This window comes from Bombina bombina, chromosome 5 (assembly GCF_027579735.1).
Source record: "Bombina bombina isolate aBomBom1 chromosome 5, aBomBom1.pri, whole genome shotgun sequence".
Taxonomy (NCBI): domain Eukaryota; kingdom Metazoa; phylum Chordata; class Amphibia; order Anura; family Bombinatoridae; genus Bombina; species Bombina bombina.
This window is the reverse complement of record NC_069503.1, coordinates 431,730,621-431,755,592: the sequence shown is the minus strand read 5'-3', so window position 1 is coordinate 431,755,592 and position 24,972 is coordinate 431,730,621. Positions and strand designations below refer to the sequence as shown.

The following is a 24,972-nucleotide window of genomic DNA, read 5'->3' as shown; positions in this document are numbered from 1 at the left end:
CTGACATTTCCACGTGGTTTACCAGTCAGCCAGCTGAAATATTGTCCATTACAGTACCGGACATCTACAGCATAGGCACATGGTCCATAGTATGGAATCCAACAAAATCATAAAAACACCAATACTTCTGCACTCCCTTATCGATGACAAATAAATAATAGGGCCTTAAAGGACAAGTAAATACAGTATATTTGCATAATAAACAAATGCATGATAAAAAGACAATGCAATAACACTTAGTCTGAGCTTCAAATGAGTAGTAGTTTCAAAAGTTATATCTATTTCCATTCGTCCGGAATCATGTGACAGCCATTAGCCAATCACAAATGCATATACGTATATTCTGTTATTTCTTGCACATACTCAGTAGGAGACTGAAAAAGTGTAAATATAAAAAGACTGTGCACATTTTGTTAATGGAAGTAAATTGGGAAGTTTTTTTTTTTTTAATTTCTTGCTCTATCTGAATCATGAAAGTTTAATTTTGACTTGAGTGTCCCTTTAAGTAAAATGAAAGTCTTTATTAGAGAAATAAATATTAAAAACATGATTATCCACATAAAATGGAACAGCCATTGCTAAGAGCAGTTTAGTCCCACATGGTTTTTGTTTGCGTCATGCACCTGGTTATTTGTATTGCTAGGAGTGCAGAAGTATTGGTGGGATTACTGTGCATTTGTATTGTACATTGTCATAAATGTTACACACAGATCCATATTACATGAACTCTCAGGTCTTCATTTTATAATCTACAACATGTTATTTAACCAGAATTTGAAATGTTCATGTTAGATAGATGAACGCCTCTAAAATGATAGAACAGTTTTTGGTGAAATCAGAAGCCTGACTGTTGTTCCTATTTCCAGCTGCAGTGTACATAGTTTGTAGCTCATAGAGATGTGTCACATTAAAGGGACATTGTACATCTGGGTACAACTACGGTACTATGGTTACTACTCACTGTGCTATTGTTTCCCTCCTGTACCTGTATTTTAATAGCGAGTAGAAGTGTTACACTTTTTCAGTTTTTTGAACAGTTTAAAAAGTTAAAAGGATAACTCAAAATGAACCATTTCAGTCGTCAATGCCCCGGCCCTTAACCACATATAATACTTTAGACATTACCATAGATAAATAAAAACAGAGACAATTTTGTGGTATAAAAATCTGGACACAGCCTGTTTATTAAATAACACTTAACTTAAATAACACATCATAAAACCCCCCCCACAATTATTAACTTATTGCAATTCACCCAAACCTTGTTATTGTGCTAGCCTCAATTAGCCTAACCTTTCTTAACAACTCAAGGATAATTTGACCAGGCCATCTTTTCAGATCCAGTTGGACATAGCAAGATGCATTGGGGCCAGCTCTGCACATCAGCAATTGAGTTCTGAACCCCCAGTATGTGTTTTGCCTTTACCAACACATTCAACCGCATACATTGCAGGACAAAAATCCTCAACAGGGGGGCTTCCGGGCAGCGGCCATCTTAGGTCGCAGTATTCAGTGATGCTCCTATTTGCCAGAATACTCCTTTAAAATCTTTGTTATTAAAGATTATCAAATGCTGCAATCCCTAGATACTTAGATGTGAAGAATTTCTACTTCATTTGAGCTGAGTATTGTGCTGATCTACAGCCTGAGTGTTCCGGAGACTACAGTGAGGCGGCGTCCTCCACACATGACCCCCCAGCAAGTGTCTATAGATGCTTGCTATTAAGTAGTCTTTGGTATAAGCTGCACTAATTCAACTCCTATCTCTGCTATTGAGTATATGGTAACTATGGAGGAGCTGGACGCTACATTTCAGGAGCTTATGTCAGAATTCGAACAGAAGTTCTGTGAGAGAATCGACAGGTTTGTTGCTGTGATACAGTTGAAAGATGGTCTGACCCGCCATACATCGCCTAACTTAGTTGCGGAGGGAGCCTCCACAGAAATGACAGATGCCTTATACCCGCAGACAGTGCAGGTATTTACCTTAACACCTCCGCAGCCTCTGCATGAGCCCGGACCTGATAAAGGAGAAAAGTATTACAGAAAACCCCAGTGAACGCCCCTTATTTAACTACACGATATTGGGATGTGGATCCTCTCAACTCTCCTGAAGATGTATCCAGAGGGCTCTCTTTTTCTCTCTCAAGTGGGAGCAAGATCGTGGATTTGTGTGAGGGAAAATTGGTATGGTGACCGAGTGATTGCACCTGCGTTTTGTCCCACCGAGGCTTCTCCAACAGAGGATTACCCTTTCTGCGCCTGTATTAGGAGACATGATTGCTTGGACTGCCTTAGAGGTCTGCAGAGACTGGAGCCTTGAGATGCGTTCCGCACAGGACTCAGCCATAGACCTAGTTTCCCATAAGATGATTGTACATCATGTGTGCTCTCAGTATGCTGGTTTCTACGTGAAAGCAGGTGTTGGGTGATATTTTAAGTTTAGAAATGGATGCCAGATCTTTAGGTCCGGTACAGTATTCTGACTCTTGGTATTCATTATTGAAAAAGAATACTTACATATCCTACACTAGTGGGAGCTAGTTGCTGTTTGGTGCCTGCACACATTTGTCTCTTGTGATTGGCTAAATAGATGGGTTCAGCTAGCCACTGGTAGTGCAATGCTGTTCCTTCAGCAGAGGATAACAAGAGAATAAAGCAAATTTGATAATAGAAGTAATTTGGAAAGTTGTTTAAAATTGTACGTTTTATCCAAATTGGGAAAGAAAATTTTGGGGTTTCCTATCCCTTTAAATATAAACTTTAAGATGGCGCCCCCCAGTGTGAAGAGCTTCACTAATGAGTTTGAGTACAGCTGCAGGCACAGGAGGAGAATCAATAGCACTGTGAGTAGTAACTATTGTGTTGTAGTTGTAGTCAGCAGTTTAATGTCCCTTTTAAAGCATAGGCATGTGTATCAGGCCTGCATATGATAGACTGCAGTGCACATCCTTGTATATTTCTTGAGCTCGGGGGGGCTGATGGGAGAAGTAAGATTTATGTTTTTTAGTGATATTAAATTATTTCCATGCATATGAAAAAGTAAGTTTAAACTATTTAGATTTATTTTGCGCTTATAGGAAGTGCATGTTTGGCACAACTCCCTAGGGACAGATTGCTCACTTGCATTTTTACATCCATTTTAAAAAAACAAAGCAAAACTGTGAAACCTTTTTTTTAGATACAGAAACAATTCCATTTGTATCACTACTACTGTTATGTGCAAATAATATCCTAAGCATTTTCTAAGATAAAAATCTTTTTTTTTTACCTAGCATCATTTACCCACAAAATAAAAGAGGAGAACCAGAATATAATCCTTGTGGGAAATACATGGTCAAACTGCACATTAATGGCGTCCCTAGAAAGGTAAGTCAGTGTGTCCACTTCCTTTAAAACTAATTATCACAACAAAAAATACCATTATTAAGTGTTGTTTTATTAAGTGTTGTTTTAATTAAAATGTTGTGTGGTCCTTAACATATAAATTTGTCTTTTTCTTCCTTGAGTTCCATTATTACATTGCATATATATTTTTCAGTAGAAATGCACTTTATAATAAGATAAAGTAAAACTGGATAGGTTAGGCGCAATTTTATTGTAATCTTTGTAGAGGGTCATGAGATAAGTGACTAGAAAAAAGGGACACAGCTTTTTTATTTTTTTACAACAGATTTTTTTATGTTTTATAGGCATAGTAGGTTGTCACCCTGTAAAAAAAATATCAGTGGATCCTACCTGGTTGCTAATTACAGTATTTATTGTATCCATTTTAATTCTATACATATCCAACCCCTTAATGTAAGATGGCATCTTCCATCATTTCCCTTGTAATTGACGTGGTTTAAAGAAATAACTGCCCTACACTTCATTACAGGAGCTATGAGGAAGTGCCTATGTCAATGAGTGTGATGTCATCACTCGTATTTAGAAAAATGAGAAGTGCACAACTAGGAACAAGCAACGGCTCATGAGTGTGTTCTTTGTGCGGTCACCACCTGGGAGACAAATTGTGCTTTTCAGAGAGAAGGACTTTCCTGAAGTGTAGAAGTCTGATACTGTCTTCAAAGCACGGTCCATCCCCTAAAATACAGGCAGCCACATCGCTCTAGGCACATTGGGCAGAGTCTATGTCTGGTTTCCCCCATCTCCCATAGAACAAGCTGCTGAGCTATTGTTTGTTTTGTGTCAGTTTGTGTACAATAATTATCTGCCCATGTTATTCAGAAGTCTACATGTCTATAGCAATTCACAGAATATTTTTGTGAGAAGGGGGAGACACATTTTCTGTTGCTTACAATTATTATAATAATTATAATACATGAAAATATCCAAATTCTAATATTTAGGCTTTTTTTTACCCAGCCCTTATTGGTACTGATATTTTCACGGTAAAGAAACTGTATCAAATATTTATTTTAATAATTCCTCAGTGTAAAAATATATTATTATAACTGTGTTGGTTATGCAAAACTGGGGAATGAGTAATTAAGTGATTATCTATCTTTAAAAACAACAAAAATTCTCGTGTTGACTGTCCCTTTAACCGCTTGAGTGCAAGAGATGACACATAGTAGTCAACTGCACTACCCTCAGTGTGAATAACAACCGAATGTTGTCCTCCTAGGAGTTCCCCCCCCTACTCCAAATCTAATTCTGGGTCAGCAGCAGGAATTTCCGTTTTAGTAAAGCTGCCGGTGGGTTCGTTTCAGAGCTCAAATCTCAGTCCACCCCCATCACTACATACAGATTACTCCCCTTTTTTGAAAAAGGGGAAATGCCCTTTCAAATGAGGGGTCTCTTAAACCCATCCATTTACGTTTTTAATTTTGACTTTACTGTCCCCTTTAATGTCCATTTAAATGCAGTCCTGTATACAGAGATAGATACCTGTGCCCTAAAGATTTTTTCTGTTTTAAAGGGACATAAAAGTGCAAAAACAAAATGCTTCTATGTGCATAGCCACCAATCAGCAGCTAGCTTCCTGTAGTGCTTTGCTGCTCCTGAGCCTACTTTCATGATTCAGATAGAGCATCTCATTTCAAATAACTTTCTAATTTACTTCTGTTATCAAATTAGCTTTGTTCTCCAGGTATCTTTTATTTGTAGCTTTGTTATACAATGTTGCAAAACACTGCTGCCATAGGGTACTAAAGACACGTGCACACTCCTGAGCTCTTATGAGCCTACCTATATTTACTCTTATAGACAGAAAGAGAAAGAAGCAAACTTGATAGCATAAGTAAATTGAAAAGTTGTCTAAAATTGCATGTTCTATCTGAATCATGAAAGTTTCATTTTGACTTTACTGTCCTTTAACAGAAAACATAAGGATGTAGCATGGTTAGAAAGTCTGAAAGATAAGATCTTTATTTACATAATATACTCTAGCACCTCCTTCACATCATAAGTATTCTCTATAGCATGGCTGTGTATAATTATATATACATCTCTCTGACGAAGTGTGTTTGCACACACGAAACGCGTAAGAGGCCTATTCTGTTGCACCTGCATGGGTTCTATTTTTGTTTTTGTACAAGTTCTGCACCATTAAATTAAAATTAATTTTCATCTGCTTTCGACTTGGTGACTGTATTCTTTGTTGTTGTATAATTATATCTAGCATTGACTTGTGATAATGTTTGTCTAGGTCATAATAGATGACTTTTTGCCTGTGGACCACAGTGGAGAGCTCCTCTGCTCGTACTCCAATAACAAAAATGAATTGTGGGTGTCCCTTATAGAAAAAGCCTACATGAAAGTAATGGGAGGATATGATTTTCCAGGATCCAATTCAGTAAGTGTAAACATTTTAATCATTTTTGTAATGCACTACTAATGTGTTATTTTATTATAAGTTTTGCATAATAAATAAATGAATAATAAAGCTCTATATATACATTTATCCATTACACACATAGGGCCAGATTACAAGTCACTAATGAGCACGCTCATGAAATGTCAATTGACCGCGCTACCATTAGTGCGCAACTTTGATATTACAAGTCCATGATAAAGCACACTTAACCAGAGAAAGGTTAGCGCGGCTCGAGCACAACCTATACATTCAATGGATATTACGACTGCGCTAATTTTCTCGGTATTTGACTTGCTTGGTATTACAAGTTGAAACGTATAGTGTACACGGCTTGAGACCTGAAGTAAACTGTAAGGATTAAAAAAAAAGTTGCACAAAACACTTCAAAAACACATTAAAATAAAGTATTACACATATAACATATACACTTTCTAATACAGATATATCATATAAATATTAATACAAATATATTTTAAAAGGGTAAAAAAAAGTATTTAATTAGAAAGGGCGTGTGTGTGTGTTTGGCTTTAGTTGTTGGGTTTGCATGCACACGATAACTGTTAGTGTTTTTTTACAGCATGCCCCATAGACGTCTATGTTGAGAAGAAGTTAGCACAATCACGGTATCTGAAGTCCTGAAGTTAGTGTGTGTTGCACTTTCGCTCTTACACTAACATTTTGCTTTCATCTTGTAAGATGCACGCTAACCAGTCTGCAATACATTTTTACTTTGAGCGCAATTAGCGCATGAGCAAAGAAGTTATTTAGCCAGGCCAATAAATGGCTAGATTATGAGGGGTGCACTAACAGTTGTGCGTGAGCAAAAAGGGATTTATGGCTGCTCTTTGCACTCATCGGAAGTAGCACGCATATTACAAGTTTAAAGTAAACGTGTTCACTCGAGCACGATTGAATTTAACGCTCATCGGGATAGAGCTCTGGTTAACTGTTACGCTTGCCTAAAAGTTGAACAAAAAACATCAAAATAACATTTAAAAATACAGTTACGCTCATAATAACACTATTTAATAACAATTATTAAAAACAATATTGCATAAGAAAGTTATAAAGACTCAAAGATATGAGGTCTCAGGTGTTAGACAAAAAAAGGACTGCATAGGGTTTTAACATAGAGATACATGTCTACAGATGGGGGTGTGTATGTATGTGTGTGTGTGTGTGTGCATATGTATTTATATCTATGTACAGACATATATAGAGACATATAAATACACATATACACACACACACATCTATATATATATATATATATATATATATATATATATATGTGTGTGTGTGTACATATGTATTTATATCTATATACAGACATATATAGAGACATATAAATACACATATATACACACACACATATATATATATATATATATATGTATATGTGTGTGTACATATGTATTTATATCTATATACAGACATATATAGAGACATATAAATACACATATATATATATATATATATATATATATATATATATATATATATATATATATATATATATAAAATGTGTGTATGTGTGTTTGCATTAGAGCCCTTTACAGTTATGTAGCTGAAAACATGTAAAATCATATTTATGTAATAGATACATATTTAGTGGTTGTGATATTCTGACTTTTTTTTGCGCCTCAGGAAAAGCAATTGAGGCTTTTTTTTAATAATATAATAATTAAGCACCATTTTCCTGCTTGAGTATTGGAGACTCTGTCCTTAGCAATTATTAGTAATGTTGAATATCAAATGACTTGTTTGTGTTGCAGAATATTGATTTGCACGCACTAACAGGGTGGATCCCAGAGAGAATCGCTATGCACTCTGACAATCAAACCTTTGACAAGCAAAGCACTTTCAGAATGTTATACCAAAGGTATGCGCTTGCACAGAATTGTTACACTTACAGAGAGAGATGCAGCTCTTCTTTAGTTACCCCAAATAAATAGAAATTAGGTTTGCTATGATGGGAGTGTTAGTAAAAAAAGCAGCCATATGCCATAATTGTTTGTGTCGCTAAAGGAGAGGGATGTTTCTATGAAATGAGTGAGGGTCCTGAAAAAGATGTTTGCTTGTAAGAAGATGAAGAGCAGTGGATATGCTTAAAGGGACATGAAACCCAAAATGTTTCTTCCATGATTCAGATAGAGAATATGTTTTTTAAAAACGTTCCAATTTACTTCTATTATTTAATTTGCTTCCTTCACTTGTTATACTTTGCTGAAAGGTTTATCTAGGCAAGCTCCTGAGCAGTAGAGAACCTAGTTTCTAGCTGTTGATTGGTGGCTGCATATATATATATATTGATTGTGATTGGCTTACCCATGTGTTCAGTTAGAAACCATTAGTGCATTGCTGCTCCTTCAACAAATGATACCACGAGAATGAAACAGATTAGATAATAGAAGTATATTAGAAAATTGTTTAAAATTGTATTCTCTATCTGAATCATGAAAGAAAAATTTGGGGTTTTATGTCCCTTTAAGTACACAATTGTTTGTGTAGGGGAGAGTAAGTTTAGAGTGCAATGTTTGTAAAGCAAGGAGAAGGGAAGCTGACGAAATGTAAAGAGACATTCTGGTCAAAATGTAAATGTACATAGATAATTTACATCTTTAAATAGAAATATACAAGTATTGGCAAAAATGCTTCTAGTAAAAGTTATCACTGTTTTAGTTTTAGCAATTTTTCTCTGCATGTGAAGCATAACAAGATATTCTCAGTTCACCAGCGTTTTAAATACTGCAGCTGTCCTGAGCACCAGTGGGACTTGTATCATGTCAGCAATTAACTAAATTGAGTCATTAACAGATGGTACAAGCACCTTAGGCTCATTAAACAAGTGCTGTGTTTAAAATATTGGCACACGGTGCATACTCAAATACACATTTGAAAACAGCTATAGCTTTTCTAAGAAGCATTTTTGCTAATTATTTTACAGCTTTCCAATTTACTTCTATTCTCAAATTTTATTTGTTTTCTTGGTATCCTTTGAAAAGGATACCTTGGTAAGCTCGGTAGCTGCTGATTGGTGGCTGCACGTATTTGCCTCATGTTATTGGCTCACTGAATGCATTCAGCTAGCGCCCAGTAATGCATTGCTGCTTCTTCAACCAAGGATACTATGATAATGAAGCAAATTAGGTAATATAAGTGAATTGGAAAGTTGTTTAAAATGATATTCTCTATCTGAATCATGAAATTAAAAAAAAATTAATTTCCCTTAAGAGAAGTGTGTGTCTATTTAAAGGAGGAACATTTGTATGGTGAGAGATATGTATGCTAAAGTTGATCTTTTTTATAGTGAGTACTCTAAACAGGAAAGTCTGTATGATGAAAAGACGGTGCACATTTGTGTTGTAATAAGTGGGTGCACTAATAGGAATATTTCTGTGATGAAAAGTGTGTATGCTATAGAGGAGGAACATTTGTATAGTGGGGATTAGGCATACTAAAGAGTTTGTGTGGTGAGGAGCTGGTATTATTAAGAGAAACATGTGGGAAATGTATTTGTGTGATGTGAAGTGGATATGATAAAGAGGAAATGTGTGGTGAGCAGCAGGTTTCTTAAAGAGGAAAGTTTGGACTTTTTGTATGTTGTGGAGTGGGTGTGCTAAAGAGGAGGTCCTTTGTGCAGTGAGCAACATTATAAAGAAGAGGAACGTTGTGTATGGTGAGAAGTCTGTATCCTAAAGAAGAGGAACGTTGTGTATGGTGAGAAGTCTGTATACTAAAGTAGAGGAACATTGTGTATGCTGAGAAGTCTGTATACTAAAGTAGAGGAACATTGTGTATGCTGAGAAGTCTGTATACTAAAGTAGAGGAACGTTGTGTATGGTGAGAAGTCTGTATCCTACAGTAAAGGAACATTGTGTATGGTGAGAAGTCTGTATCCTTAAGTAGAGGAACGTTGTGTATGGTGAGAAGTCTGTGTCCTTAAGTAGAGGAACATTGTGTATGGTGAGAAGTCTGTATACTAAAGAGGAATGTTGTGTATGGTGAGAAGTCTGTATACTAAAGAGGAATGTTGTGTATGGTGAGAAGTCTGTATACTAAAGAGGAATGTTGTGTATGGTGAGATGTCTGTATGCTAAAGTAGAGGAACATTGTGTATGGTGAGAAGTCTGTATGCTAAAGTAGAGGAACGTTGTGTTTAGTATACTGACTTCTCACCAAACACAACGTTCCTCTACTTTTGCATACAGACTTCTCACCATACGCAATGTTCCTCTACTTTAGCATACAGACATCTCACCATACACAACATTCCTCTTTAGTATACAGACTTCTCACCATACACAACATTCCTCTTTAGTATACAGACTTCTCACCATACACAATGTTCCTCTACTTAAGGATACAGACTTCTCACCATACACAACGTTCCTCTACTTTAAGATACAGACTTCTCACCATACACAATGTTCCTTTACTGTAGGATACAGACTTCTCACCATACACAACGTTCCTCTACTTTAGTATACAGACTTCTCACCATACACAATGTTCCTCTACTTTAGTATACAGACTTCTCACCATACACAATGTTCCTCTTTAGTATACTGACTTCTCACCAAAGAGGAACATTGTGTATGGTGAGAAGTCTGTATCCTAAAGTAGAGGAACATTGTGTATGGTGAGAAGTCTGTATGGTGAGATGTCTGTATGCTAAAGTAGAGGAACGTTGTGTATGGTGAGAAATCTGTATCCTAAAGTAGAGGAACGTTGCGTATGGTGAGAAGTCTGTATGCTAAAGTAGAGGAACATTGTGTATGGTGAGAAGTCTGTATCCTAAAGTAGAGGAACGTTGTGTATGGTGAAAAGTCTGTATGCTAAAATAGAGGAACGTTGTGTATGGTGAGAAGTCTGTATGCTAAAATAGAGGAACGTTGTGTATGGTGAGAAGTCTGTACGCTAAAGTAGAGGAACGTTGTGTATGGTGAGAAGTCTGTATGCTAAAGAAGAGGAACGTTGTGTAATGGGAGAAGTCTGTATGCTAAAGAAGAGGAACGTTGTGTATGGTGAGAAGTCTGTATGCTAAAGAAGAGGAACGTTGTGTATGGTGAGAAGTCAGTATGTTAAGAAGATGAACGTTGTGTATGGGGAAAAGTTGGTATACTGAAGAGGAATGTTTGCATGGTAAGAAGTCGGTATGCTGAAGAGGAATGTTTGCATGGTGAGAAGTCTGTATGGTGAGAAGTCGGTATACTGAAGAGGAATGTTTGTATGGTGAGAAGTCGGTATACTGAAGAGGAATGTTTGTATAGTGAGAAGTCGGTATACTGAAGAGGAGGAACATTGTGTATAGTGAGAAGTTGGTATATGGAAGAGGAATAATTGTTTAGTGAGAAGTCTGTATGCTAAAGAAGAGGAACATTATTATGGGTTGAAGTTTGATATGTTAAAGAAAAGGAACATTTGTATGGTGAGAACTTAATATGACAAAGAAGAGGAGGATTTATATCACGGGGAATAGGTGATGCAGGGTTATATTAAGAGTCATTTTGGAATGTTTGTATGGAATTTTTGTATGGTGAGAAGTCTCAATGCTAAGGAAGAGGAATATTAGTATGGGTAGGAGTTTGGAATGTTAAAGAAAATGAATATTTGGATGGGGAGAACTTAAAGGGACACTCAAGTCGTAATTAACATTCCTGATTCAGATAGAACATGCAATTTTAAACAACTTTCCAATTTACTTCCGTTAACCTTTTGCCGCCGTTATGCCGCTGTATTCCATCAAAACGGCGCTGGGCTTTAGCGCCGTTATGACGGAATACAACGTCATAGCCAACGGCTGTCCTGAAGTCTACTGCGCTTCCTGGATTTGATCGCTGTCTGGAGGGCGTTGCTAGCATTATAGGGACGCCCTCCAGACCAGATCCAATAATTGAAATCTCGCGATCATATGCACAATTGTGTGATTTCAATTTGTCTACATCGGAACGATTGTTCCGATGTAGACACTTTAACCTTGGCAGGAAAGGGTTAACAAAATGTGCACAGTCTTTTCATATTTACACTTTGTGAGTCACCAGCTACTACTGGGCATGTGCAAGAATTCACAGAATATACATATATGCATTTGTGATTGGCTGATAACTGTCACGTGATACAGGAATAGTGAAATTTGTCAGAAAAAAAATCAACTACTCATGTGAGGAGCATTTGTATCATGAGGAATGGGTGAGACGAGGGTATATTAAGAGACATTTTGGAATGTTTGTATGGTGAAGAGTCAGGTAAAGTAAAGAGGAATGTTTGTGTGGTGAGCTAAAGAAGAGGAAGGTTTTAAGTTGATGGGTGGGTATGATGAAAGAGGAAGATTTGTGTGATATGGAGTGAGTTTTTTTTTTTTTTTAAGGGGAATGAGAATAAGCAGATTATTAGATCAGCCATTCTTATATAATGTACTTGTTTATGTTTCTAATATATAAAGTATTTTTAATAAAGCACAGATATATCTGGAACATTTAAGTTACTTTTATTTGAGAACATTTGTAATTATGTGGTTTAGTGAAGTCTGTAAGCTTCATTTCATATTGTTTCAGATTCCATAAAGGTGATGTACTCATTACTACAGCTACAGGGGTGATGTCTGAGGAGGAAGGAGAGAAGTGGGGCCTAGTTCCCACACATGCCTATGCCGTCTTAGACATAAGAGAATATAAGGTATCAGGGGCGGAACTACCATTGGTGCAGCCTGTACAGTGGCACCAGGGCCCAAGGGCTGTCTGTCTATCTATCTATCTTTATCTATATTATTGCTATTGCTTACTACTTAGTTACCTTTGGGGGCCCAAAAATGTTTTGCACCAGGGCTCTCTGTTAGGTAAGCACGCTACTGTAAGATATTAAAACATTATGAAACGAGGAAAAAGAAACGCTGGGTCTTTAGGTGAATAGACACAGTTTATTAGGAGCAGGCTTCCATAAAAGACATCAGGTAAGCTCCCCTCTAACGCGTTTCGCACATGAGCACAAAACATTACGCAGGTTTTCACCAAAAATTTATCATTTTGAACTAAGGTGCGATAATGCAGTACCCATAATTTCAGATGCTAACTGTACCATGTGTAAACATAATGTTTACATAGTTTGAACATCACAGTACTTATTCCATAAGAGGCTATTAACAGATTCTCTTACCAGCATTAGCACAGTATGTTGTTGATTATTAATATATGTAAATATTTAGTAGAATACTTGTAGCATCATTTACTCCAGTTAGGAAGCTGCACTTTCTAATATGCACCCATATGTATGTAAGGTGCTTAACAAAGTGTCATTCCTGAATAGTATTTATTTTACTAGATCTATGTCATACATATAACCCATTGAAACAATTCAGCCTTCACCATCATTAACGTAATGAACTTTGGACCATTATTTAGAATTGTTTCCCGTTCCTTTGGCTTTTTGATGCTTCCAGTGAAATGTCACATTGGGTTGTGATAATGCACTAAATCATATCTATTTTTATTTTTAATCCTAATCATTTTATTTTTGGCTCTACGGAATCTGTTGGCACTCTATAAATATCTGATAATATTTTTTATTAATAACTATATGGTCTTTGCATAAATATATTTATTATTTTCTTTTTAAGGGCTTGAGATTTCTTCAGCTTAAAAATCCCTGGAGTCATTTACGATGGAAAGGGCGATTCAACGAAAAAGATGAGAGAAGTTGGACACCAGAACTGCAGAAATATCTCAACTTTGACCTTAGAACTGCTCAGAAAATTGACAATGGTAGTATACAAGAGTTTGATTCGCTTTTATTGGTAAAGTTAGTTGTATCTCATATATTTTAGCGTACATAATTTGAAATGTGTTTTAAACATATGGCATTATACTTAAAACAGTTGTGACAATACTGGACATTAGAGAGGAGTTTAAAGTGAGTGTAAAGTTGAATAAATTAGTGCCCGGTTTTTAAAAATACTTTTAAAAACAGGTGCACTTTCATTCATTAAACTTTACAATGAAGCTGATTTTTTTTAAATACTTACCTTTGTTTTATTGAAACCAGACCGGCGATCCTCTCCTCGCAGCTCCTGCTGTACTTAGCACAGCAATGACGAATCCTGCTTTATCCAATCGCTGCATAGCCTCACGAGCTGGACGCCAAAGGGTGCACGTAACGATTGGAGGAAGCCAGGTTTTTCATCGCTGTGCTGAGTACATCAGAAGCTGCAGGTGGAGTATCACCAGTCTGCTTTCCTTAAATCAAAGGTAAGTATTTTAAAAAATGTAATGAATGAAAGTGCCCGTTTTTAAGAGTATTTGTAAAAACTGAGCACTTATTCATTAAACTTTACATTCATTTTAAAAAGACAATTATTTAAAATAGGTTATCTTCCAAAATAGTACAAATCTAGCGCTGCGGAATCTGTTGGCGCTCTACAAATAACAGATAATAATAATCTGATAAAAGTTTGAACTGAAATCATGCTGACCTCACCCATAACTATATCTTTCCCCAGACCTATAGTATATTTGAAGAAAGGATTTACTCCCAAAGCATTTTAGATATGTGTTCAGAATTTGAGAAAAAAATTTAATAAAAATGTTATATGACACAAATACATAGTTGTAGTGTGCAGATTCCTTATTAAACTGATAGGATGTGAAGCTATAGCTGAATGTACTTTGTATAAGGCTTTCTATGGGCATTTTGCCATCAACTAGTAATAATAAATATAAAAGTACAAATATCGGCACTAGGTAAAGAAATTGAGTTATTTACATTCATAAAACTAAGGCATGTGGGTTAAATGTTAAAAATAAATGATGTTATTACAGGTATTTTCTGGATCACATGGGAAGATCTGTGTCAATATTATGATGTCATCTATTTAAGTTGGAGCCCAGCTCTTTTCAAAGACTCAACATGCATTCACAGGTATGTCTGAAGTATAATATAAAGGAGCATGGAAGACTCAATTCAACATTGATAATTAAGCTGCAAAGTATAATTTGTAAAAAAAACAAAAAACTTTTATGTCTGTTACCTAAGCCTCTGCAAACTGCCCCCTTATTTCAGTTCTTTTGACAGACTTGTATTTTAGCCAATCAGTGCTCACTCTTAGGTAAGTCCCCGTGCATGAGTTCAATGTTATCTATATGAAACACATGAACTAATGTCCTCTAGTGGTGTCAAAATGCATTCAGATGAACCTCCTATGTTTAGCTTTCAACTAAGAATATTTAGAGAACAATTCAAAATTGGTGATAAAAGTAAATTGGAAAGTTGTTTAAAATTACATGCCCTATTTGAATCATGAAAGTTTATTTTGGACTTGACTGTCCCTTTAACTTTATCTTTTTCCTTTATTGAAACTCAGCTTAAAGGGACATAAAACACATTTTTTTTCTTTCATGATCCAGATAGAGCATGTAATTCAAAAACAATTATCAGATTTTACTGCTATTATCTTTTGCAGTTGGTATTTGATAAATCTAATTAGGGATATATATGTAGCAGAGTTAGCCTTAAAGGGACACCAGAATTTATATATATTTTTAAAATGGATAATCCCTTTATTACCCAGTCATCAGTTTTGCATAACTAACACTGTTAAATTAATACTTTTTACTTCTGTTATTACCTTGTATCTAAGTTTCTGCAGACTGCCCCCTTATTTCAGTTCTTTTGACAGACTTGCATTGTAGCCAATCAGTTCTAACTCCTAGGTAACTCCAAGTGCATGAGCACAGTGTTATCTATTTGGCACACATGAACTAACACGCTCTAGTTGTGAAAAACTGTCAAAGGCATTCAGATAAGAGAGAGCCTTTAAAGGCTAATCAATTTAGCATATGAGCCTACCTAGGTTTAGCTTTCAACTAAGAATACCAAGAGAACAAAGTAAAATTGATGATAAAAGTAAATTGGAAAGTTGTTTAAAATTACATGCCCTATCTGAATCATGAAAGTTCATTTTTGACATGACTGTCCTTTTAAGTAAGGTGCATTTCAAGTACTGAGAATTAGAAATTGCTCCATTTTCAGAACTAAATTTACATGAAAAAATGGCAAAAATAATATTTCAAAGTTTTGCATTATGGATAACCAAACATTTTATATAAAAATCTAAAGAAATGTACTGTCTCTTAATGTGTTGGAGTTAAAATACAGACTTTCTTAATATTATGTGTCATATGTTTTACTGCCTTTTCTAAAATGTAATCACTTAACCAAACTAGAACCACTGCACATTTTTAAAAAATGTGACAATACAGCGGGATTTTAATTCTATTTAAAACATTTAAATGCCTCTTTTTATGACAGTTACCTTTTTAGCTAATGTGTAGTAGATCACCTTTAACTGGTTATAGAAATCAGATATAATAATGAACTGACAGAATCCATTAAACAAGGCAGGTGGAATATAACTGGTTTATGTTTAACATCTTCTTCTTTTCAAGCACTTGGGATGCAAAGCAAGGTCCAATGAAAGATGCCTACAGCCTCGCAAACAATCCTCAGTACAAACTAGAAGTACATTGCCCTAAAGGAGGGGCTGCAGTATGGATCCTGCTGAGCAGGCACATCACTGACAAGGTTTGTGTAACTGGAGATCCAATCGTGTAGAACCTCAGGCCCTGCTCTATGTATCAGGCCACTGTATCAGTAATGGACAACCTATTTAGTGGAGAGCTATTTAACGTTCCTGCTCAAGCTAGAAGTAAGATTTTTGTGTGCGTCGGGTTGAGCTTGTATTATGAGTTAAAAGTAAACCGGTTTTGCTTGTGCACTAACCTGTTGCGCGTAAAAAGTCGAACTTAGAATATCGCACATGCGATAACGTATTCCCCCATAGGAGTCAATGGAGCAAAAAAGTAGAGACAAAGCTAACACTCTACTTGCACGCAAACCTGATCCCATATTGTCAAGTGCGCTAACCTGACATGAAAATAACATAATTTATGTAAGAACTTACCTGATAAATTAATTTCTTTCATATTGGCAAGAGTCCATGAGCTAGTGACGTATGGGATATACAATGCTACAAGGAGGGGCAAAGTTTACAAAACCTCAAAATGTCTACACCACACCCACAATTCAGTTTAACGAATAGCCAAGTAGTGGGGTGATAAAGAAATGACTAAAAAGCATCAAACAAAGGAATTTGGAAATTATTGTGCTTTATACAAAAAAATCATAACCACCAAAAAAAGGGTGGGCCTCATGGACTCTTGCCAATATGAAAGAAATGAATTTATCAGGTAAGTTCTTACATAAATTATGTTTTCTTTCATGTAATTGGCAAGAGTCCATGAGCTAGTGACTCATGGGATAGCAATACCCAAGATGTGGAACTCCACGCAAAAGTCACTAGAGAGGGAGGGATGAAAATAAAAACAGCCATTTTTCACTGAAAAAAATAATCCACAAGCCAAAATATAAGTTAATTATCATGAAATGAAAAGAAAAAACTTAAAACATCAGCAGAAGAATCAAACTGAAACAGCTGCCTGAAGAACTTTTATACCAAAAACTGCTTCCGAAGAAGGGAATACATCAAAACGGTAGAATTTAGTAAATGTATGCAAAGAAGATCAGGTTGCTGCTTTGCAAATCTGATCAACTGAATCTTCATTCCTAAAAGCCCACGAAGTGGAGACTGATCTAGTAGAATGAGCTGTAATTCTCTGAGGCGGGGCTTGACCCGACTCCAAATAAGCTTGATGAATCAAAAGCTTTAACCACGATGCCAAGGAAACGGCAGAAGCCTTCTGACCTTTCCTAGAACCAGAAAAGATAACAAATAGACTAGAAGTCTTCCTGAAATCTTTAGTATCTTCAACATAATATTTCAAAGCTCTTACCACATCCAAAGAATGTAAGGATTTCTACAAATAATTCTTAAGATTAGGACACAAGGAAGGGACAACAATTTCTCTATTAATGTTGTTAGAATTCACAACCTTAGGTAAGAATTTAAATGAAGTCCGCAAAACCGCCTTATCCTGATGAAAAATCAGAAAAGGAGATTCACAAGAAAGAGCAGATAATTCAGAAACTCTTCTAGGAGAAGAGATGGCCAAAAGGAACAACACTTTCCAAGAAAGTAGTTTAATGTCCAAAGAATGCATAGGCTCAAATGGAGGTGCCTGTAAAGCCTTCAAACCCAAATTAAGACTCCAAGGAGGAGAGATTGATTTAATTACAGGCTTGATACGAACCAAAGCCTGTACAAAACAGTGAATATCAGGAAGCTTAGCAATCTTTCTGTGAAATAAGACAGAAAGTGCAGAGATTTGTCCCTTCAATGAACTTGCAGACAAACCCTTATCCAAACCATCCTGAAGAAACTGTAAAATTCTAGGAATTCTGAAAGAATGCCAAGCGAATTTATGAGAAGAACACCATGAAATATAAGTCTTCCAAACTCGATAATAAATCTTTCTAGAAACATATTTATGAGCCTGTAACATAGTATTAATCACTGAGTCAGAGAAACCGCTATGACTAAGCACTAGGCGTTCAATTTCCATACCTTCAAATTTAATGATTTTAGATCTTGATGGAAAAACGGACCTTGAAAAATCTTAATCTGCCCCCTACCAGCTGAGCTGGAATGAGGGCCGCACCTTCATGCGGATTTGGGGGCTGGCTTTGATCTCTTAAATGGCTTGGATTTATTCCAACTTGAGGAAGGCTTCCAATTGGAAACAGATTCCTTGGGGGAAGGATTAGGTTTCTTTTCCTTATTTTGTCGAAAGGAACGAAAATTATTAAAAGCTTTAGATTTACCTTAAGTTCTTTTATCCTGAGGCAAAAAAACTCCCTTCTCCCAGTGACGGTTGAAATAATTGAATCCAACTGAGAACCAAATAACTTATTACCTTGGAAAGAAAGAGATAACAAACTGGACTTAGAAGTCATGTCAGCATTCCAAGATTTAAGCCACAAAGCTCTTCTAGCTAAAATAGCTATAGACATAGATTTAACATCAATGTTGATGATATCAAAAATGGCATCACAAATAAAATTATTAGCATTTTGAATCAAGTTAACAATGCTAGACAATTCAGGATCCAATACTTGTTGCGCTAAAGTCTCCAACCAAAAAGTTGAAGCAGCTGCAACATCAGCCAAAGAAATTGCAGGTCTGAGAAGATGACCTGAATATAAATAGGCTTTCCTTAGATGAGATCCAAGCTTCCTATATAGAGTATCTTTAAAATAAGTACTATCTTCTGTAGGAATAGTAGTACATTTAGCAAGAGTAGAGATAGCCCTATCAACTTTGGGGAATTTTTTTCCCAAAACTCTTAAGTAACTGCTGGCAAAGGATACAATTTTTTAAACCTTGAAGAAGGAATAAAAGAAGTACCAGGCCTACTCCATTCCTTAGAAATCATATCAGAAATAGCATCAGGAACTGGAAAAATCTCTGGAGTAACCACAGGAGGTTTATAAACAGAATTTAAACATTTACTAGTTAGTTAGTTTAATATCAAGAGGACTAGTTTCCTCCATATCCAATGTAATCAACACGAATATAATCCATTTTAAATAAATAAGAAGATTTGTTAGTGTCAATATCTGAGGTAGGATCTTCTGAACCAGATAGATCCTCATCAGAGCAGGATAATTCAGCATGTTGCCGGTCATTTGCAATTTCATCAACTTTATGAGAAGTTTTAAAAGACCTTTTACGTTTATTAGAAGGCGGGATGGCAGACAAAGCCTTCTGAATAGAATCAGAAATACATTCTTTTAAATTTACAGGTATATCTTGTGCATTAGATGTTGAGGGAACAGCAACAGGTAATAAACTACTACTGATGGATACATTCTCTGCATGTAAAAGTTTATCATGACTATTACAAACCACAGCTGGAGAAATAACCTCCACAAGTTTACAACAAATGCACTTAGCTTTGGTAGAACTGTTGTCAGGCAGCAGGATTCCAACAGTGATTTCTGAGACAGGATCAGATTGAGACATCTTGCAAATGTAAGAGAAAAAAAACAACATATAAAGCAAAATTATCAATTTCCTTATATGGCAGTTTCAGGAATGGGAAAAAATGCAAACAGCATAGCCCTCTGATAGAAAAAAAGGCAAGAGGCATATAGAAATGGGGTCTTAAATAATGAAAATATTTGGTGTCAAGTATGATGCACACAAACAGAAAAGTATTTGTTGGCGCCAATAACGTCCGGAAATGACACACTCGCGTCACAGATGACGCAACCTTGTGAAAGACTCGGAATAAACTAAGACGCCAGAAATGACGAATTTGCGTCAACGAACGTAACTTTGCGCCAAAAAAATCTCGCCCCAAGAATGACGCAATAAACTTTGACATTTTGCGCCCTCGCGAGCCTAATTCTGCCCACAAATTTAAAAAACAGTCAATTGAAAAAAAGAGACTAAACCCCAGGTAAGAAATACATTTTTCGAAAAAATGCATTTCCCAGATATGAAACTGACAATCTGCAAAAGGAAATATACTGAAAACCTGAATCATGGCAAATATAAGTACAATACATATATTTAGAACTTTATATAAATACATAAAGTGCTAAACATAGCTGAGAGTGTCTTAAGTAATAAAAGCATACTTACCAAAAGACACCCATCCACATATAGCAGATAGCCAAACCAGTACTGAAACGGTTTTCAGTAGAGGCAATGGAATAAGAGAGTATATTGTCGATCTGAAAAGGGAGGTAGGAGATGAATCTCTGCGACCAATACCAGAGAACCTATGAAATAGATCTCCATGAGGAAAACCATTGCATTCAATAGGTGATACTCCCTTCACATCCCTCTGACATTCACTGTACTCTGAGAGGAATCGGGCTTCAAAATGCTGAGAAGAGCATATCAACGTAGAAATCTTAGCACAAACTTACTTCACCACCTCCATAGAAGGCAAAGTTTGTAAAACTGAATTGTGGGTGTGGTGAGGGGTGTATTTATAGGCATTTTGAGGTTTGGGAAACTTTGCCCCTCCTGGTAGGATTGTATATCCCATACGTCACTAGCTCATGGACTCTTGCCAATTACATGAAAGAAATGAATATTTCACATTTCAACGTTCTTCACATAGCAGAATATGTTCTGTTTATTCATAAATACATATTTCTATATATATGATTTTTTTTGCACATATATATATGTGTGTGTGTGTGTAAAGTTTACCCTCAAGCGAAAGTGATAAATGCGCCACTTGTAATCTGGTCCATAATGAGCTAATGCATTATGTGTGCATTCAACTGATTTGCATGTTTAGCTATGGTTTAAATTAATAAACAGAGACACAAAGAAAAATGTTGCATAGATATCAGAGGAAGACATTCAAACACGACAAAATGGTATTTTTTGCCCCACACAACAAAACAGAGCTACTAATGTAGTAAAACTCTAGAAATGATCAATTAAAGAAAAAATGCAGAAGCGCACAATATTGTGTCTTAGATCTAGTAAATATTTAACAATAGGTCAGCACACAGTATGTAAACATTATAGATAACTGGTTAATAGCTAAACAGTGTCACTAATTGCTTTGTACTTTGACAAATGGCAATAGAAGTCTCAAGCAAAATGTAATTGTTCCAACATTATTTTTTTTCCTACTTTTTAGATTTTAACCAACACTCTAATCCAAGAATCATTAACAAGACGTTTTGACAGTAATATATAAATATATTTCATGTAATTGGCAAGAGTCCATGAGCTAGTGACGTATAGGATATACATTCCTACCAGGAGGGGCAAAGTTTCCCAAACCTCAAAATGCCTATAAATACATCCCCCACCACACCCACAATTCAGTTTTACAAACTTTGCCTCCTATGGAGGTGGTGAAGTCAGTTTGTGCTAGATTTCTACGTTGATATGCGCTTTGCAGCATGCTGAAGCCCGGTTTTCCTCTCAGAGTGCAGTGAATGACAGAGGGATGTGAAGGGAGTATTGCCTATTGAATGCTATGGTCATCCTATCAGGGATCTATTTCATAGGTTCTCTGTTATCGGTCGTAGAGATTCTTCTCCTACCTCCCTTTTCAGATCGACGATATACTCTTATATACCATTACCTCTGCTGATTCTCGTTTCAGTACTGGTTTGGCTATCTACTATATGTAGATGAGTGTCTTTTGGTAAGTAAGTCTTATTTTATTTATGACACTCTCAGCTATGGTTTGGCACTTTATATGTAAAGTTTTAAATATATGTTTTATACTTATATTTGCCATGATTCAGGTTAATCAGTATATTTCCTTCTTTCAGACTGTCAGTTTCATTTTTGGGAAATGCATATAAATAAAAATTTTCATTTGACTTTTCTTCTAAATTGCGGGCTGTTAGGCTCGCTGGTGCAAAAAATGCTAGAATTTATTTAGTCATTTTTGGCACGAGACTTTTTTGGCGCAAGAATTACGTTTGTTTGACGTCAATGTTGTCATTTCCGGCGTCGTAGTTGACGCCGAGAGTTTTCACGTAGTTGCGTCATCTATTATGCTCGTGTTTGTTGCAGACGTTTTTGGTGCCAAAAAATTTGTCAATTGTGGGCGTCATACTTGGCGCCAGTTTTTTTTTTTACATTATTTAAGTCTTTGTATCTTTTTGCTTCTCGTTACCAGAGGCTTATTCTGTTTGTATTTTTTCCCATTCCTGAAACTGTCATTTAAGGAATTTGATAATTTTGCTTTATATGTTGTTTTTTCTATTACATATTGCAAGATGTCTCAAGCTGACCCTGTATCAGAATCTACTTCTGGAAAGCTGCTGCCTGATGTCGGTTCTACCAAAGCTAAGTGCATTTGTTGTAAACTTGTTGTAACTGTTCCTCCGGCTGTAGTTTGTGTTAGTTGTCATGATAAACTTTCAAAAGCAGATAATATTTCCATTAGTAATAATCCATTACCTGTTGTTGTTCCTTCAACATCTAATGTTCAGGATATTCCTGTTAATGTAAGAGAATCTGTTTCTAATTCTATTCAGAAGGCCCTGTCTGTTATACCACCTTCTAATAAACGTAAAAGGTCTTTTAAAACTTCTCATAAATCAGATGAATTTTTAAATGACCGCCAACATTCTGATCTCTGATGAGGATCTATCTGGTTCAGAAGATTCTGCCTCAGATATTGACACTGACAAATCTTCATATTTATTTAATATGGAGTTTATTCGTTCTTTACTTAAAGAGGTGTTGATTGCATTAGATATGGAGGAGTCTAGTCCTCTTGATATTAAAACCAGTAAACGTTTAAATTCGGTTTTTAAACCTCATGTAGTTATTCCAGAGGTTTTTCCAGTTCATGATGCTATTTCAGATGTAATTTCTAGGGAATGGAATAGTTTGGGTACTTCATTTACTCCTTCTTTAAGGTTTAAAAAACTGTACCCTTTGCCGGCTGATAGATTGGAGTTTTGGGAAAAAATCCCCAAAGTTGATGGGGCTATCTCTACTCTTGCTAAACATACTACTATTCCTACGGCAGATAGTACTTCTTTTAAAGATCCTTTAGATAGGAAGCTTGAATCTTTTCTAAGGAAGGCTTATTTATGTTCAGGTAATCTTCTTAGGCCTGCTATTTCTTTGGTTGATGTTGCTGCAGCTTCTACTTTGTGGTTGGAGGCTTTAGCGCAACAAGTACCAGATCATAATGTGTATAGCATTGTTAAACTTCTTCAACATGCTAATAATTTCATTTGTGATGCCATTTTTTATATCATTAGAATTTATGTCAGGTATATGTCTTTAGCTATATGTCTTTAGCTAGAAGAGCTTTATAGCTTAAATCTTGGAATGCAGATATGACTTCTAAGTCAACGTTGCTATCTCTTTCTTTCCAAGGTAATAAATTATTTGGTTCTCATTTGGATTCTATAATTTCAACTGTCACTGGGGGGAAGGGAGCTTTTTTGCCTCAGGATAAAAAATCTAGGGGTAAATTTCGGGCTGCTAACCGTTTTCGTTCTTTTCGCCAGAATAAGGAACAGAAGCCTGACCCTTCCCCTAAAGGAACGGTTTCCAATTCGAAGCCTTCTCCAGTCTGGAATAAATCCAAGCCTTTTAGAAAATCGAAACCAGCCCCCAAGTCCGCATGAAGGTGCGGCCCTCATTCCAGCACAGCTGGTAGGGGCAGATTGCGATTTTTCAAAGATGTTTGGATCAGTTCAATTCAAAATCATTGGATTCAGAACATTGTTTCTCAAGGGTACAGAATAGGTTTCAAGGTAAGACCGCCTGTGAGAAGGTTCTTTCTCTCACGCATTCCAGTAAACCCAGTAAAGGCTCAGGCTTTCCTGAAATGTGTTTCAGACCTGGAGTCATCTGGAGTAATTGTGCCAGTTCCATATCTGGAACGGGGTCTGGGGTTTTATTCAAATCTGTTCATTGTACCAAAGAAAGAGAATTCTTTCAGACCAGTTCTGGATCTGAAAATTTTGAATCGTTATGTAAGAATACCAACATTCAAAATGGTGACTATAAGGACTATTCTGCCTTTTGTTCAGCAAGGGCATTATATGTCCACAATAGACTTACAGGATGCATATCTTCATATTCCAATTAATCCAGATCACTATCAGTTCCTGAGATTCTCTTTTCTAGACAAGCATTACCAATTTGTTGTTCTTCCTTTTGGCCTAGCAACAGCTCCAAGGATCTTCTCAAAGGTTCTCGGTGCCCTTCTCTCTGTAATCAGAGAGCAGGGTATTGCGGTGTTTCCTTATTTGGACGATATCTTGGTACTTGCTCAGTCTTTACATTCTGCAGAATCTCACACAAATCAACTCGTGTTGTTTCTTCAAAGACATGGTTGGAGGATCAATTTACCAAAATGTTCCTTGATTCCTCAGACAAGGGTAACCTTTTTGGGATTCCAAATAGATTCAGTATCCATGACTTTGTCTCTAACAGACAAAAGACGTCTGAAATTGGTTGCAGCTTGTCGGAACCTTCAGTCTCAGTCATTCCCTTCAGTAGCTATGTGCATGGAAGTTTTAGGTCTCATGACTGCAGCATCGGACGCGATCCCCTTTGCTCGTTTTCACATGAGACCTCTTCAGCTTTGTATGCTGAACCTTTGGTGCAGGGATTATACAAAGATATCACAATTGATATCCTTAAATCCCAATACTCGACTCTCTCTGACTTGGTGGTTAAATCACCA

The 24,972-nt window shown here is 36.2% G+C and overlaps 1 protein-coding gene across 2 annotated transcripts in view; it reads left to right on the top strand.

Annotated features, from left to right (window-relative positions):
• The window catches only part of CAPN7 (calpain 7), a 122,489-nt gene that overhangs the window by 67,116 nt on the left and 30,401 nt on the right, over window positions 1-24,972 (top strand). For both annotated transcript variants that reach the window (XM_053714282.1, XM_053714283.1), the window contains exons 9-15: window positions 3,276-3,369; window positions 5,651-5,797; window positions 7,594-7,700; window positions 12,376-12,496; window positions 13,434-13,578; window positions 14,632-14,731; window positions 16,258-16,393. In XM_053714282.1, the coding sequence (XP_053570257.1) occupies window positions 3,276-3,369; window positions 5,651-5,797; window positions 7,594-7,700; window positions 12,376-12,496; window positions 13,434-13,578; window positions 14,632-14,731; window positions 16,258-16,393 (850 nt within the window). The remainder of the gene's footprint in view (window positions 1-3,275; window positions 3,370-5,650; window positions 5,798-7,593; window positions 7,701-12,375; window positions 12,497-13,433; window positions 13,579-14,631; window positions 14,732-16,257; window positions 16,394-24,972) is intronic.